Source organism: Somniosus microcephalus, chromosome 10 (assembly GCF_052327205.1).
Source record: "Somniosus microcephalus isolate GS21.2 chromosome 10, FLI_Smic_1.0, whole genome shotgun sequence".
Taxonomy (NCBI): domain Eukaryota; kingdom Metazoa; phylum Chordata; class Chondrichthyes; order Squaliformes; family Somniosidae; genus Somniosus; species Somniosus microcephalus.
The window spans coordinates 178,460,308-178,478,301 of record NC_140996.1 but is presented as its reverse complement, the minus strand read 5'-3'; the positions used below and the strand labels follow the sequence as shown (position 1 = coordinate 178,478,301).

The 17,994-nt window shown below is 37.2% G+C and overlaps 1 protein-coding gene across 11 annotated transcripts in view; it reads right to left on the bottom strand.

Moving 5' to 3' along the window:
* Positions 1-2,928: 2,928 nt before the first annotated feature.
* cdk8 (cyclin dependent kinase 8) overlaps positions 2,929-17,994 on the bottom strand; it is a 253,657-nt gene continuing 238,591 nt past the window's right edge. For 9 of the 11 annotated variants that reach the window (XM_085999250.1, XM_085999247.1, XM_085999254.1 and 6 more), the window contains 7 exons: positions 15,373-15,516; positions 13,061-13,130; positions 8,835-8,907; positions 6,873-6,970; positions 5,658-5,736; positions 5,134-5,292; positions 2,929-4,195 (listed from right to left, as the gene is read on the bottom strand). In XM_085999250.1, coding sequence (XP_085855376.1) covers positions 4,070-4,195; positions 5,134-5,292; positions 5,658-5,736; positions 6,873-6,970; positions 8,835-8,907; positions 13,061-13,130; positions 15,373-15,516 — 749 coding nt within the window. In that variant the 3' untranslated portion in view covers positions 2,929-4,069. The remainder of the gene's footprint in view (positions 4,196-5,133; positions 5,293-5,657; positions 5,737-6,872; positions 6,971-8,834; positions 8,908-13,060; positions 13,131-15,372; positions 15,517-17,994) is intronic. The other 2 variants (XM_085999248.1, XM_085999251.1) reach the window with 1 other exon arrangement.

The window sequence follows — 17,994 nt, the reverse complement described above, 5'->3', positions numbered from 1 at the left end:
GTCACAGCAAAATACATATTCAAGGATCTTCAGAAGTAGTTGACTCCACGTTGTTATCACAAAGACTGCTGTTAATCAGCCAAATAACAATGAGCAATAGAGCTACAAGCTTTATTTTTAGCTCTCAACTCATTATCTGACTTGGATAATCAATTATTCTGAAATTAAGTCCCATATAAGTGACTTTTCTCAAACACTTTTTAGAGAATGCATTAATTGTGTCATCTTTTTTCACTGGATTTCTTAGCATGTTATGATCTCCCTTTACCCTTTTAAATCAATTTTTCTAGCCACCTTTTAGATTTCTATACGTCACATGTCATTCCACTGTGAAGAGCGGGGTCAGGTTACTCGTACCCAAACCTCTGATAAGTACATTTAAAAGCAGCCCAGGGTGAAGTGCACATATTTTTTCAACTCTTTTTGTAGGGAAATGCCTAATATCTTCAGTGCCTCCCCCATAGATACCAAGATTGAGAACTCGCCATGTATAGAATCAAGGCCTATATCTTACCCACTCCAACAGCAGAATATGTTAGAGCAACCCCATGTAATCCTTTTATACCACAACAAAAATTAATTTGCAGAAAATTGCATAAATTTTGATGAATTAAATTATTTTATACCAACAAGATATATTTATAAGTTTGTAAGAAATATAAAGTATTTCTAAAATAGAAATGAATATTCATGCCACTCTAATTCTGATAAACAAAATATAATTAAATCTAACTCTACCCCTTTTTTTAAAAACTTCAGTTAAGTAATCAACTGGGGTTATAGGAGGCTGTTAATCAAACAGTACTTCTGAAATGCATCCAACAGCTTTCCTGCACCAACACTGCACCTACTGTAGCTCTTAATCCTATTTATCAAAATGAATCTGTTTTAAGCCAGCAATGTACTTACTCATAAGGACGGGAAAAATTCCTGTCTGATAACAGATCCTGCCTATTCAAAATGGACATGCATCATTTGGACCAAGAGAAAGCATGAATTAGGCTTTTGTTTTCTAACAGTTTTATAATTTACACCATGCCTTTTTAGTCAGAGACTGAATACATTGGCCCAATTTTTCCTTTAGAAATCTGGTATATTTCAGAAATGGAATTTTCTGTGAAAATCATTAACACATTATTGACTTCAAGCTACAACAGTGGTCTGATATAAAAAAATACATTTGTACAGTGTTTATTTTTATTTCCACAATTTATGTGCCATAAATTTCTATGATTCTGGTTAAAAATAATGGTGATATATATGCTAGTAAAGTTAATGGCAGTAGATTTGAGTTAAAAAGATTGATTTAGTTCTGGTATACTGGAATTTTTGCATCAGTTTTGAATGAGTACTATATTCCTTCTTGGTATTGGCCTCTCCACAGAATTAGCTCTGAAATATATATCTATATATTTGTTTTGACTATATTTTGAGGGGAACATGAAATTACATTAATTTGTAATCATACAGCAGGAGGCCATTCAGCCCATTGTGCCTGTGCCAGCTCTTTGGGGAAAGGAAGTGGGACTAATTGAACAGCTCTTTCAAAGAAATTTTTCCTTTTCAAGTATATATCCAATTACTATTGAATCTGCCTCCACCACCTTTCAAATAATGCATTCCCGATCATAACAACTCGCTGCGTAAAGAAAATTCTCCTCATCTCCTCTCTGGTTCTTTTGTCGTTTATACGACAATTCGACTTGCAAACAGCATGAAACTACATAATGCTGAAGTGGGCGGAATTCAGTCTAGTACTCAAGTACAGTTACACTTTGAACTGACCTTGGAAGTCCCAGTGTCCAGACAATGCAATATCCCTTCCAGAATCCAATTAGTTCTGGCTAACAAAAGTTTTTCGGAGACAGAGGCCTTGAAAACCCCAGTGACGAGACATAGCAATATTCATTCCAGAATCCTATTAAAATTTCATCAGGCAGACCTTCATAGAACTGATAAAGATAGTTTTTGTGTGTGTGTGTGTGAACTTTGACAAGCTTCAATGCCAGTCAAGTTAAGAACTAACTTCAATGGAGCATCTGATCCATTATCTCCCCTCCAGCTGCTGACAATATATGGGGGAGGCAGGAGGAAGAATTGTAAACAAAAATGAAAAATGTAGTTGATATAATTTTATTCTGTGCACAATTTTTTATTTTTTATTTTTTTTTTACAGATATTTAACATTTTATTTTTTATTCCCACATCCATGCCGTCTTCAGTCCACAGATACCATCAATGCTGCTCCTTGACTGACCCACTAAGAGGCATCCTTGAGCTACCCAGTGGTGAAATTGTAAGACTAAAACTTTGTTTGTGATAAATGGACTTCCTGTATCTCATTAATTAAGTTTCAATCAATATCCCTTCAAAATAATTTTTGGTTATTGTGGCAATGAGTGAATTGCCAATAAATAAAATTGCAGAAAATGTGTTAATTTTGCTTCAGATTTAGCACAGTAAAAGTTGTCTGGCTATATAACCATGCTGGAAATTTCTAATTTAGGGTAAAGAAAGTAAAATATTTAGACAAATTATTTAAAAGAACCACTTATAAGCAAATGACAATGATTAATGCAGTGCCGATCAAACTTTTCCTTGCTGGAGTTACTTTACTGGCCAGAAGGGGGTGTCAGGAACCAGTTTGTGTATTGCAGCTGAAGTTAAACCAGATGAAAGCATTGAAAAAATTACTATGTCTGCAGAAATATTTGCACCAGGCAAGCATGTGTGTTAAAGTGATTATTGCATAGATTGCAAGCTTTGAGAGAGCTAGGAAAACAATTAGGCATAGAAAACTAAATAGAAGAGACTACACAGAGCAACTAGTTCAGAAAAGAGTTCCAGCTATCCATGTAAACAGATATTCAGCAAGCTGGAATCAAGGGTATTTTCACTCAACACATCAATGTCAACCTCAATACTTGATAAAATTTAACAGTAGTAAAGTTACTACTATGTTTTCAAAATTTATTGTCAGAATACTTGCTTCGTTCATGTAAAATGGTACAGTACACGTATTACATTTTTTTAATGAATTCTAAGGCTCTCCTACATCTCACATTCATCTTAAGGGCACTCAATAACAGCACATACATTTTCATTAAAAAAAAAACTTGATTCAACAAAAAGGAAATCCACTACACAATGTCAGCTTTGCAAATTCATGACAACATATCCGAGCTGAAGTTGCAACTGTGGAGACACATCACATGCTTTTTGTTTGCCACCCCTAAAGCATGCTCACAAATCAGCAACACCAATAGAAAAAAATAAACACTGTCCAAAGTAATTGTCCTTTGAAAGTCTGGATAAAGATCATAGATACAATACTCAGTACAGTCCATCTACTGTTGGTAAAATTAAGTGTAGCAGCTGTTATAAGTCAAGTCAATTTTAAAGAACCGGGTGGGGTAGGGTGAAGGTGTGTTTGAACAGTGTGGATGTAAAGTTCATAAACGGCCCAGCTGGAGTCTTTGGGAGGTTGCAATCAGTTGATAAATTATGAAGCTTACATACAGTAAAATCATGTGCTGCAAATACATTTGACATAAAACACAGACATGAAGTAACCTACCACAAAATGCACCTAAGCTTGAAATTTGTACCAAATAATGTATATTCTGCATCATGGATAACTTGATCATTAAACATAACTGTTCTTCAAGTACCAGATTAGAAGATATTTTCTTGCTATTGGTAAAACATTGTTATACAGCAAGAACATTCACCACCAAAAATTAGAAATGGTTGCTCTAGCACATTCACAGCTTCAACTGCTACAATCTGTAACCATAAAGGGGAAAAAAAGAATAATTGGTCTGAAGAAGCAGGTCAAGTAAACTATGGAAGCAGCATGTCAATAAACACAAACTGTGCTAGAGCTTTCTTTTCAAGTCTAACCCAAGTACTTTACATTATGGAAACATTGCTCCATCTGTGGAAACAAAAGAACTTGGCTAATGTGGTTATACAGTACATTCTTGGGATCTGAGCCAGACCCAGGCTGCCAGCCATATGTTCAGTCTGTAGCCTCAGCGAGTGCATTGCGCTTGGGAATAGCTACAGCTCAGTACCGGTGTGCCTGGTGTGAGTACTGTGGAGGCTGCTGGGAGGTAGTTGAATATCCCATGCTGCTTTGTGGTTGCGATGTGCTTGGTCCAGGATTCTGATAGGCAGCATGTGGGTTGGAACGCTTGGAAAAAAAAAAGACAAAATATTTATTCTTATTTTTCACTGAAAAGTAATTTGAAATCTAGAATTATAGTCAACTATAGACTGGTTTGAAAGCCATTTTATACTATAATCTTAAATGAACATGAATATTATATCTCTTCACTGAATTTCATTCAGAGATTTCCTTAAAAATGCACTACTCTGTCCAGTTACTCTTTTGATTCAGGAAAAACAGGACTGGTACATAGCCAGGTGGAAAAATAGAGATTGTTGATTTATAAAAATGTATTTTATTAAGGGAAAAATCAATGTGCTGTGGGGTCTGATGAAACTCTTTATTGGAAAAACGCATGGTACCAAACGACACATCATAACTTTGAAAAAATGTAAAATGTTTGGAAAAAGTGAATTTTTACAACTTTTTCTTTCACAGTTACAATGTGTCTATTTTAGTACCTTGCTTTTTAATTTTCTAACGAGGCACAACTACAGTTTTAAAGGTTTAAGTAACAATACTTAACCATTAAAAAAAATCATTTTACAAAGTAGTCAAATCTAGTTATGTTGAAATATGAAAATCTAAAAATGTATACAGCTGAGCTTAAAGTTGTTACTTTTTAATTTATGTATCACATACTCCAAGCTGATCAAGCATGTCACTAAATTGGTTATTTGAGATGAAGGAAGGAAAGCAGAGAACTATATATTTAAAATTACTACACATTCAAGACTTGTTTGATATATGTGGGCAATCGAAACAGTCTACAATATCAATGTATGTTTTACAGTAATATTAGATTAATACAACATTCCTTTACAATGTTAAAGTTCCCTTTAAGAAACAACAGTCAGAGTTTATCCACTGTTTTTAGGGAAAAATAGATTTTAGAAAAAAAACTAACTACAACCATCTTGAGCTTCTAAAAAGCATGTTGCCCTTAATGATGAGCTCTGTACCTGATAATCTGAGGTCATGATAAGTCCACCTGAGGTAGTGGTAGGGGGAACAACTCGAACTTTCTTGAGAGGGGGTCCTTGCGTGTGACTGTTGTCTTGGTTCCCTGGATGGCCACCTCCATTAGTGTGATTATTGCCTTGCTGTTGCTGTTGGTTCTTCTCAATTTATTAAAAAAAAGAGAGAGAGAGAAATCTGAACCAGCATATTCCAATATCCACAATCATGATTAAATTTGGTGTACACAATTCTACAATTTAAATAGCTATTATCCTTTTCCTTAAGGCAGCAATTAGCATAAAAGTGATATACAGATGCAGTTGAATTAAAACACAGCAGTCAACTAATTTAAGCACAATATCCCACAGCTAAAAAAAATCTATTTTGCCATCTACTGTCATAATGCAATTTTATCCAACAAGTTGAACTACAAAACTGATTATATAACATTAGCCTAATTTTGTTTCATTTCAGGGAGTCCATAATATACAGCAACTTTTCTACATGCTCTGTTCTTTACACCTACCTTGTCTCCTTTATCTTCAGGTTCATCTTCTGTAAGAAATTCTCGTTTTGGATAAGGAATCTGACAACCAGCAAAGACACTGCAAAATTAAAAAAGATAGAAATAGACTGAGGGTCACAATTCTACCCAGCTGCATATCTCATTCTTGACTTTGACATCTACAGCAGAAGGAAATTAAAAATTATAGTATCAAATCTTACGATAGCTAGCATTTCCTTCCAGAGAATTTAAGTCAGTGTCTACTGTTACTATATGCCAGTAGAAAACGAATTGATAATGAGGCAAACAAATAGTTCCAAATAGAAGTTTAGTACTTCCCTGTTGGTAAAAGAATATAAAGCTACAATTAAATTATATTTAAGCTGTGAAAGTTAGATCCAAGAGCAAAACCTCCCTTAATTAGTCTATTGGTGAGTCTATGTTCTTTGCCAATCATATGCAATACAGCATATATTTCACCACTTCAGATGTTCTTCTATATTTATTACATAACTCAATAGGTACAACTCATTAAAGGACGGCTATAAATGACATTTACGTCATGAAATAGTATTAAATGCACTGTTCAAGTGGAATGAGCACTTGCATACTTAGAGAATCTGCTGTCATAATCCTCCTCCATGCCTTTATCATCTCCAGACCTGGCTATTCCGATGCTCTCCTCGCTGACCTACTATCCTCAACCCTCTGTAAACTTCAGCTCATTCAAATCTCTGCTGCATGTATCCCATCCTGCACCAAGTCCTGCTCATGTATCTCCCTGTCCTTGCTGACTTGCGTTGGCTCCCATTCGCCCAATGCCTCCAATTTAAAATTCTCATCATGTTTAAATCCCTTCATGGCCTTGCATGTCCCTATCTCTGTCACCTCCTCCAAACTTACAACTCTCCCAGAACACTCCGTTTCGCTGACTCTGTCCTTTATTACACCTCACCCCCCAACTTGGCCCCACCACTGGCAGCCATGCCTTCAGCCGTCTAGGCCCCATGCTCTAGAATTCCCTGCTTAAGCCCCCCATTTCTTCACCTCCCTCTCCTCCTTAAAAACAACAACTTTTGGTCAAAGCCTTTGGTCATTCCTTCTACAGCTCGGCGCCCTATATTTCTGATTATACCTCTGAAGTGTCTTGGGAAGTTATTCTATATTAAAGGCATTATACAAGTTGTTGTTAAAAGCATTCTGGAATGGTCTTTGTAAGAAAAGGAGTCAACATACTCTGATGTAGGGAGTGGGTCTTCAAGGAAGTAGGGGTCCTGCATAGCCTGTTCTGAGGTAATTCTCTTGGTTGGGTCCATGGTGAGTAACTTCTGAAGCTGAAATTGAGTAGAGATTACAAGAAAAGACTATTAATTGGGATGGTAGTCACCAAAATTAACTGATGACTATGGCACCATTTTTCATATAACCTCCTTCAGTATAGCCAGTCTAAACTGCCATCTTTGGGAATCATATAACCATGAAAACAGGTGTTATGCTCACCATCTTTTTCCAATATTCATATAAATATATACAAGAAATAACTTGTGCAATGCAATAGAAACTAGTAAAGGAAATTGGTAGTCAAAGGTTTAAGGAGTACATAGGAAAACGACATCCTAAATAATTGAGATTAAGCGTGCCATGATTAATCCTGAAGCACCATTTATATAATGAAGCACTGACGCATGCTGAAGTACAGAGTTTTGTAAGAGTGCTTTTAAATAACCAGTCAGTTGTTAAACAGGGTTTGAATTTAAACCCATGATGCTGGTACAGGTATGGCATACATACAGGGTCAACATTCATGTACTAGGTTCTGTTTTGACATGCATGCAATATCTGAACACCATGAGATTCTCATTCTGTTAAACATTGAAGAGATTTATGTAATATGGTTAAGTCAGAACCTGTGGGAATGAGAGCTCTGCAAAATCATTTTAATGCTTTTTGCTCATAATGCTTCTTTAAATATCACAAAATTATTAATGCAAATCTCACATTTCTCTTATTGACAAAGTACTCGTTTACTTATGTTGAAACCACTTAAAATCAAAATATTAAAGCATTTTTGCAATATAAGGGATGGGAATTAGAATGGGAAACTCCAGTTGAAGAACTAGCACCACTAGATGGGCTGAATGGCTGCCTTCTGTTTTAATTTCTATGATTCTATTCGCCTCACATCAGTGCAATATATATTTAAATATTTTCAACTGATTACAGCAAAGGTATCTGGAAATATTACAGGTCCCAACACATGATGTAATATGTCTTCTGATCTTGCCTTCACAGATATACATTAATAAAACCTTTTGTTCTTGGTCATGCAGCACTACTTTTATCTTGAGCATTAACAAATCTCCATGTCAAACAATGTTGTAATGCTATGAAAACAAATTTTAAGTTCACTGGCATTTACTGTATATTAAAAACATACCTCAATGTAAATTTAGGGCACAAATCCAACCATGGAGAGCTTTAGGATGTAATCAGAACCATTTGACTACACTATAATGCACTTTGAAGTATCTGTGATTCCTTATATTGTGTATTTTAAGTGTTTTATTTTAGAGTTTATTTCCTTATCTAAGCATTAGATTTTGTTTTGCTTTAGTCTAACAGATCTTAAAGATAAACATTCCCATTTTAATTAAATAGGCCATGCTGAGCTCATTTTTTGACTTTGCTTTCCAATTTGTTTTTATTCTTACTGGCCTTCATCTTTTCCTTATCTCACATGGCACCTCTCCAGGTTCGTCTGAGGCCATGCCATGCTGCATCCTGACTTTTATTCAACTCCTCTTTGCTGGGGAATGGACACTCCTATCCAATGATTTTGCAATATTTTAGAAGCCCAGTACTTAGGTTCTTGTTGGCCTGAGTAGCCCATTCATTCTTAATCATTATTTTGCAGGTTGACTAGAACAATAGCAAGGTTTTAAATTATGCACTGGATAGTTGTACTTATATTTGGTTATTCAATAAGTTGGTTGCACTTTAAATGCTGTTAATGTTTACTCAGCACAATTTTAATTTAAGTTTACATTATGCAACATGTTTACAGATTAAGCAGGCATTTAAGTAACTTGATTGTTGGCAAGTGTTTCTTGATTTGTGAAGATTTAATTAATAATACGGAATTGTTTCTATAGCTGTGCATACAACCAATATACAAAAAATATCAAGGCCAAGACTTACCAAATGGAAAGCTTTGCTATCTGGTTTTACTTTATGTTTCTCCATATACTTGATAAGGCTGCAGTTAGTATAACTGGAAGAAATAAATTCCAAGCTGTTAGAACTTTGAAATACTCCATTTCTTGTAAAGAAAAAAAAACTTCATTTCAACATATTTTAATTCCCATTTTCCATGGGCAGGCAGTGGACGGTCCAAATACAAGAGGAAATACTGCTAACAGTTCAACCTATCTAATTAGCAAACAATTTGTTTCCCTCAGAGCTTTCTCTGACAACCTAGCTGAAATTAGCGAAGAACTTCATATGCATATCAATCAAGAAATTTGGTCACGAGCAATAATTTAACGACATAATGGGGAGTTTTTTTTCCCTAACCTGAATTTTAAAAAACTGTACAGTTGGTTACATTTCTACCCATATATTGTTTTCTATGGTCAACGAGACAGGAATGAGAGGGTGCAACTTTAATGTTATAGGGGAGATTAGAAAAAAAACTTTAGAAAAATGGTTCTTAATTCTCAGCCACAAATCATTGTTGAAGCAAATTCCATAAATTATTTTAAAAAGCAATTCGTTGTTTGAAAAAGAGAAGTATTAAAAGGTATGGGGAGCAAACAGGAAGTGGGATGGGATTAGATTAGATGCTCATGTGAAGAAAAATACTGATGCAGACTTAATGGGCTGAAGGGTCTGTTTCTGTGCTGTAACTTTCTGTGATTCTACCTTGCTGACAATGACTCTCGCCTCCATGCAGGTGGCTTCTGCTGGAAGCTACCTTGCCTGGTGACTGCAACCATGCCTCCCTTCAGACAGTAACGTTTCTTACTACTTCCACCTCCATCAATAGATATCAATACATGGTCTCCCGCACTCCATTCTTTTGAGATGATGACATCACAGCTCTCTCCTGCTCTTTCAACTTCCAAATACAAATATATGAAGCCAAAGAAGCACAAAAGAACAGAAGTGGATGATTCTCCGAAGGGATAAGCAAGTTTGTCCAGGAAGTAGCTGAGCCATATGGGCTGTCAAGTATCAGATATGAATAATGTGCACTTGGGTAAGGTACTGGAGGGTGACCAGCACTGCTAAAATTGTACCCCAGCAAGTATTCGATGCTGTCAAGGAAACAATGGGAGCACAGAAAATTGGCTAGAAAAATTTGAGGAAAAAAAAGTGGCTTTCTCTGTTACTTAATTGAGAGGTCAGCTTGGAACACAACTATGCCAAAGTACTCATTATCTCAGATCAACAAGGTAATATCTCACTTCATGGAACTAGCTTGTGAATGGTGTCAAGAAATCACAATGCATATTATCCTATAATACAGCCATAGCACAAGTAGAATCAGCTTCAACTTTTCTCAGGACTTTTTTGATGAAGAACATAATTAAATAAATTCTAAAAATGGTTTAGCAAAATTATGTTTTATAATGAGTTGACCTAAACTTTACTACCAAATGAAACAAACAGCTGGCTAGATCAGCCAATGTCCTTGATTCTGTCCACTTAGCATGCAATGGCTCTGTGAACATCAGCATAGTGGCACTTCTGTGACAAAAATGAAGTGTTTTTGTCCTTAGTTTGTAAGTCTTTTCTGTGTAATATATTATGAAGTATCAGGACAAAAAAGTTATTTTAAGAAAGATACCACCCTCAAAACGACTTCTGACATTACATGCTCAGAAATGTGTCTGTTTTATGGCTATGCCTGAAGCATACAAAAAGCCAGTCAAGATGTTGGTTAAAAGTGCTAGGAAAATTTAACACGCATCACCAGACAATTAATCAACGTCACAGTATATTCAGGACAAACTTAGATTAGACAGCACTCCAATACCCACCAGGTGGTTTCGACAGGCCTTTTGTGTGTGTCTAGATATTAATGTAACTGCAGTCCACTGTGCAAGTAATTACCTTAGACGAGCAGATTGGCTTCTCAAAAGGCAAGCCTCCATTTCAAAGAACACGAAGTTTTGGACATTTAGAATTCTCTAGTTAATTGCAAGGCACAAATTCCATTGGTAAAAGCATCTATACAATCACAAGCATGATTACACCAGTAGTGATTAAGGTGATAAACTACCCTGAAGAATCTATTTGTTACCTGAAAAGTCTGCAAAAGACTCAAAGGAATGCAAATAACTGGCATATCTGTATAATTCTTTAATGACTGATTTAAAATGACTGTTATGTGATCTGACTTTGATAAATTGGCTATATTTACTGCTGCTGTAAAAGATTATGGCCTAAAAATTCCACGGGCTGTTCTCCTGATTTGCCACTGTAACTTCAATGGAACCCTCAGAAAAACAGCATACATGGCTAAAAACTGCTGTTGACACCATTGCTTTGGGGTTTCACCAATCTCCTGACAGAGTTATACAGGTGAACGGCAGTAGCCCCATGGATTTCAGTTACTACCTGTTAACCAAATAAATTATTCCCTGCTAAGAAAATTACTAGCAATTCAAGCTGCAGATCAGAGGGAAAGCCTGAAATTCTCAGCTAGGCACATACAGGAAATAGTATTCCCTAGGTTGCAGTCTGTGTCCCTGTCCCTCAAACATTAATGGAGGAATGCCAAAATAATTTAGCAGTCTGTTTCCTAATGTCATCAATGGCAAAACAGCTAGATCTGAAAGCATAAGGTAGCTGGGATAACTGTTGAACTGATTTCTGCATCTCATCTGTGAATAAATTTGGTAAGATTCATCCTCCTCATTTAAAAAGTGGCTTGGGCATACAGCCATTCTCTCCAGGCTTTGTTGATTCTTTTTTCGACAATGATGATTTCGGTATTTGTTCTATACATAGATTTCCACTCTGGAATCCATAATAGGTGTGGCAAAGATGACTCCCTTTCTGTTGTTAGTAAGAAAATGTATAGCTTGTTACGCCTGTTGGGAATCAAGTTGAGCTCACCAAATGCTCCTATATATTCAGAAAGACCATTGGCATGTTTCAGGATGTCAGACTATGCTGCCATGGAAGATCCTGGCATAATATATATTATAAAAGCTACTATTGAGCAAAACATAGGTCTCGGAGTTAAAGTCACAGAGCCAGCAGGTGTCAATTACATTTCAGACTGAGCTTCTGGACCAGTATCCTGGAGACAGTGAAAGATAGTTTGATATTCCAGTAATTATTCACACTCGTCGTTCCCGTGACCACTCTATGAATGTGAACTCAGCAGTGGTCACATTGCCAAGTTAGACCAGTGCATTCTACTCTTACGGTGAGGGTGGTGGCTAGTTTGATGAAAAGCTGACATTGCCTATTAAGAAACAGAGAGGTGAACGCAGAAGACCATACTGGTAGCGAAGTGCTGCAAGATGGTTGATAAAACAGGAGACTACATAGAGAGGAAGGCTGCAGACCAGAGGAGTTATTCTGTTTTAAGTTAAGTAAGACATCCCATTGAAGTGGGGTAGCATCGTGTGCTCATTATTTTTATATTATTTCGTAGCAGCAAGTTGTACTGATAAAAATCAGTGAAACGGATTGTTACTGCTGTCTGTATCTTCACCTTACTATGGAAGAAAGCAGATTAACAGTTAGTAACAAGCCTCAGCTCACCTCGTGTCAACTCAGTTCACCGTCAAGGAGATTGAAAAAATACACGTGAAAGACATGAGTATCTGGTCTAGATCTCAAAGGGGTACTACTGTTACATCCCTGGGTTATGTTACCATACAAGCAGATACAGGGCTGTGCGAATCAACTCCCATAAAAGTAAGATGCTCAGACTGCCTGACTAATACTACTGAACCCAAGAAACTATCTACGGGAGATCCGAATTTGTCACAACTGCCCTCGTTGGCAGTGACTTAAAGCAAGTAATTTGTTATTGCTCAGATAGGTTCAGAGGCTGTCCTTTTTTTAATCTCCAGGACATTTATGCAAAAATTGCAGTATCCAGGTAGCAAATTACATGATAAATGTAGAAATAAATGGGATTTATTGCATGACGCTGTACCAAGCTTGGTCTAGAGATAAGAAAACAAAAACCTGGGAAATTAGATTCACTAGGAAAGTCTACTAAATCTAGAGTACATTCCCAGCTTGATACAGACCCAATGTGGAGATAATGGTTCTGACTGCCACACAGTCTCATTGTAAAATGTGCAAAATACTTGACGTCAAAACAGCACATGGTATTCTCACGACTGCGTTTTTTGCATGTAAATTAATTATAGCCGGCAAATTAAGAACAAACTCACGTATTTCTTCTGAAATCTTTCATTAACGTTGAATGTTCTGGCATCTTTTTAATGTCTTCCCAATCTTTATCTGGCAACAAAACATTAGATAAAATGCAAGTTAATTTGCATTGCTCTATGTCCTTTACTGACCTCAACACATTTCTAGTTTGTAATATCTACAAAAGATTATTTAAAATATAAAACACTTGTCTATAATAGCAGTGAAGAACTAAAGAGTACTTGTACGTTTTTGTGCTCAACATTAGGATGGGCAATGAAATACTATTTCATTTATTTTTTACCTAATATTAATATCAAGAATTGCCACATCAGTAAGGCCAGATGCAGAGTAAAAGCTTCCTCTGCTATTCCACATCATATCACCCATGTCCACGTGGAACTGGGTTGAGGCTCCACAGACACAATTCACACACAAATTACAGCTGAGGGACAGAAAATATTCTCATTCCATTAATTTGGCTAGCTTTAAACTGAGATCCCAGAGATAAGAACAGTGTATTTACACACTGCACTACATAGTAACCTCTTTTTCGAACATTTATCTTGCTACCTAATTAAACAATGAACTTCAAGTTCACAGTCTGTTAGTCCTGAAGCATAGCATGAAATAACACCAACTTAAAATAACTTAGCCTCCAATTCCCTTCAAATAGTGTGAAAAAAAATGTACTTGTCTCCTGATTAAAGTAACCCACACTATGGTACTGAAGCTAACAAACTGATTTCTGTTGCAAGAATGAGTTGGAGCTTGGGCTCTAATGACACAAAAATGAGGGAATTCAAAACTTAGTGAAAAATGCAACTGATTGTCTCCCTGTTCTGAAGCAGCATTTCCTGCACCACATTACATGCTGCTTAGTCTAAAGTATCAAATGCACCTTATAAAAGACTTTATTTTAAATCCATCGGCCAATTGGCAGAAGGTTAAAATAAGTTTGGTCAATTGACTAAGCATGTGTGGAATAACAGGAAATGAACATTGAACACCAAGATAAGGGTCTATCAAATGTGTGTTCTGAGCACACTGCTGTATAGTAGCAAGATCATCGACAGCAGGCATGAGAGAAGGTTAAACTCTTTCCACATCATCTGTCTCTGCCATATTCTAAATAGCAAGTGGGAAAATGTTCTTGACACTGAAGTACAGTACCTGAGGAAGCTAAGACGTTTACACTTATCTCTGCTTTAAACCAGTAAGTGCAGTAGACAGTATAGTTACTTGTCTGATATGCATAGTGCCATTTCAGGTTAAACAGCAACCACAGACATTTGAATCAAACTGTTTCCAGAAACCCAATTCAAATTCAGTTGCTTCAGGCCAGTTTTAAAATCCACTTCAATTGACATCAGCACCATTTATTGTGCACTTACATTGCAAGCCCTCTTTCATTCCACAACATGGTGAGTCTGCTGGTGCTCTGGATTTGCCCCATTTTAATTGCAAGGAGAAATTCAGAGCTCTAGTGGCAACACTGAAACAAATGTGTGTGCTCAAAATATGCTTTTGCAGCTTATGTTCCTGGTTTTTGGCACTATTCAGTGTCTGAGTAAGGGCTGTACAAGTTTTGTGGGCCTACACAGGTAGGCTGAGGTGTCAATCTGCCCACTATTGAAACAAAAAGCTGCATCCAGCACCACCATCAGCAGCCATTTATCTCAACAACCACCGCCCCCCCCCATGTAACTTACAGAGCTCCCTAACATTATCTAGTGGGCAACGGTGAACTACTATGCAACTCATATCACAGATTTCTATCTACCACCTTCAGTGCGTGTATGTGAAGACTTCTGGACAATGTTCTTCAGATTGTTGTCCACCACTTAACAAATGCAAGCAGCAGGTTCATACTTAACAATTTATATGAAACATATTTTTAAATGCCTTCTTACTACAAGAGGGAAAAACTCATTATTATTAAAGCAAATTCGCATTGTCTGACAGCTGTTGCAAACACAAGGGAACCAGCTACTGAATTAAAGTAATCCAATTTTGAAAACATTGAAAAGCCACTAATAATAGTTTTTTTTGCAGACACAGAATAGAGAACACACTATTTTTTTGTTGCTGGGTTTAGTCTACAAAACTACTCCATACTCTATATGTTTACAGATGTAGCTTTACTTTTTAAATTTGTAGCTAACATTTTGTTATATCAAGTATACAAAATTTCAACTATCCAACAATTCTGTATATGCAGCATTTATTCTACATGGAGGACAGCTCTACTGTCGATGTTTAGAAATAAATAAATAATATGAAAACAATTTAAATTCACATGAGATCAGTTCAGTCAAGATTCCAAACTCACCTGCTGGAAATCCCATTACATTGAATATTCTATCCAGTTGGTCATGGTGATAAGGATTACTAGTCTTGATATCCTCTTGACGACAATGAAAAATAGGCTCAGATGTTAGCAGCTCAGCAAATATACAGCCAATAGCCCAAATATCTATTAAAATAGAAAAAGTGGAGACCAGTAAGTCAAATAGACAAAACACACAAAGCATAGTGAGTTCAATGTCAAACTGGAGCTTTTCAGCTCCTGAAGGGCATCAGAGAGTTCACTGCTTTCTCTTTTTTTGCAGAATCGTTTGGAGACATCATCCTGACTTTCATATATTTAGTACAATTAAACTTCACAGCATGCCAATAAATGAAATAATTTTCATTCTAAAATAAAATGGGTTATTCTGCATCTTTAAAGCAGCACCCTCTCCATAGCTATTTACATAGAATCATAGAATGGTTACAGCACAGAAGGAAGCCATTTGGCCCATCGAGCCCGTGCCGGCTCTCTGCAAGAGCATTTCAGCTAATCGCACTCCCCCGCCCTTTCCCCATAGTCCTACAAATTTTTTTCCTTCAGGTACTTATCCAATTCTTTTTGAAAGCCACGACTGAATCTACCTCCACCACCCTCTCAGGCAGTGCATTCCAGATCCTAACCACTTGCTGTGTAAAAAAAGCTTATCCTCATGTCGCCTTTGGTTCTTTTGCCAATCACCTTAAATCTGTGTCCTCTGGTTCTCGACCCTTCTGCCAATGGGAACGGTCTCTCTCTATCTACTCTGTCCAGGCCCCTCATGATTTTGAACACCTCTATCAAATCTCCTCTCAACCTTCTCTGCTCCAAGGAGAACAAACCCAGCTTCTCCAGTCTATCCACGTAACTGAAGTCCCTCATCCCTGGAACCATTCTTGTAAATCTTTTCTGCACCCTCACTATGGCCTTCACATCCTTCCCAAAGTGCAGTGCCCAGAATTGGACACAGTACTCCAGTTGAGGCTGAACCAGTGTTTTATAAAGGTTCATCATAACTTCCTTGCTTTTGTATTCTATGGGCAGGATTTTCATTGGGCCGTGGAGTCGGGATTGGAGGCGTGTGGGGGGTTAAAATCCCAAAATCAGGGGTCCCGACCCCATCCCGCACCCAAACCCGCCTCCATGCCAGTTTCAAAGGAGGCGGGTACCCGCCCCGCACTGGGTCCCGCCTACCCGAGGTGGGAAAGGATTAGTGCCAATTAACTGCCTGTTAACAGGTAGTTAACAGGCAGTTTTTAGCCTAATCCCTATTTTTAAGGTTGAAGTGTGGGATTCCCGACGGCTCCAAACCACACCAAGTTAGAGGAGTCGGGCCTTCGAGTTGAAGGACTTGGAGGGGTCGAGATGTCGGTGTTCAGGTGAGTGATGTGTGCATGAGTGCAAAGGTAAGTGTGTTTGGTGTGTCTAAAGTGATTAAAGAAGTTTTACATACCTTTTCAGCCTTCCTTCCTTTAAATCTCAAGAGTCCCTCATCTCACCAGCACAGAAAGCAGAATGGCTGCGAACTGTCAAAATTGACAGCCTGCAGCTTTCTGTGCAGGAGAGATTTCTAACCGAGTCTGAGAAAAAGGACTCATGTTAGAAGTAAGACTGTCAGTGTTTGACCGCTTCAACAGCTTTCAAACACGGATATTTCATCTGTCAAAACCTATGACGTCACCTGTTTCCGGGTGGCCTTTAATTGGGCGGACTCAACAAGGTCAATCAAGATAAAATCACGTGGATTGGCCGCATCTCGATGGAGGCGGGACTACAACCCCGAAAGTTGTAGTCCCGCCTCCAACCCAACTCCTGAATGAAAATCCTGCCCTGTGCCTCTATTTATGAAGCCCGGGATTCCGTAAGCATTTTTTAACCACCTTCTCAACCTGCCCTGCCACCTTCAACGATTTGTGCATATACCCTTAGGCCTCGCTGTTCATGCTCCTTTAGAATTGTAACCTTTAGTTTATATTGCCTCTCCTCGTTCTTCCTACCAAAATGTATCATTTTGCACTTTTCTGCATTAAATTTCATCTGCCACGTGTTCGCGCATTCCACCAGTCTATGTCTTCTTGAAGTCTATCACCATCGTCCTCACTGTTCACTATACTTCAAAGTTTTGTGTCATCTGCAAATTTTGAAATTGTGCCCTGTACACCCAAGTCCAAGTCATTAACATATATCAAGGAAAGCAGTGGTCCTAGTAAAAATCCCTGGGGAACACCACTGTGTACTTTCCTCCAGTCCGAAAAACAACCGTTCACCACTACTCTCGGTTTCCTGTCACTTAGCCAATATATTTAAACTATGAAGGGTTGTGCAAGTTATTATAAATATAAATTGTGAATGATTTAACTTAGAAGTATCCAAAAATGTAGAAAAATACAAAAATTCTGAATTCTAAGTCATCTACGTCAAATAACTCCAATACAAGCAACTTTGCCTTAATTTAACTTTTGATACCTTCAGCATATTCTTAAATCATTACTAAAGCTTAGTGGGCATTAGTTACAAATAAAAATATATAATTAAATTTAAAAAATAAAAAGTTATATATTTTAAGAGGTCATTAACAATAATAAGTTAAATGAAAAAATTAATATGATTTCACTTTTCAAAAAG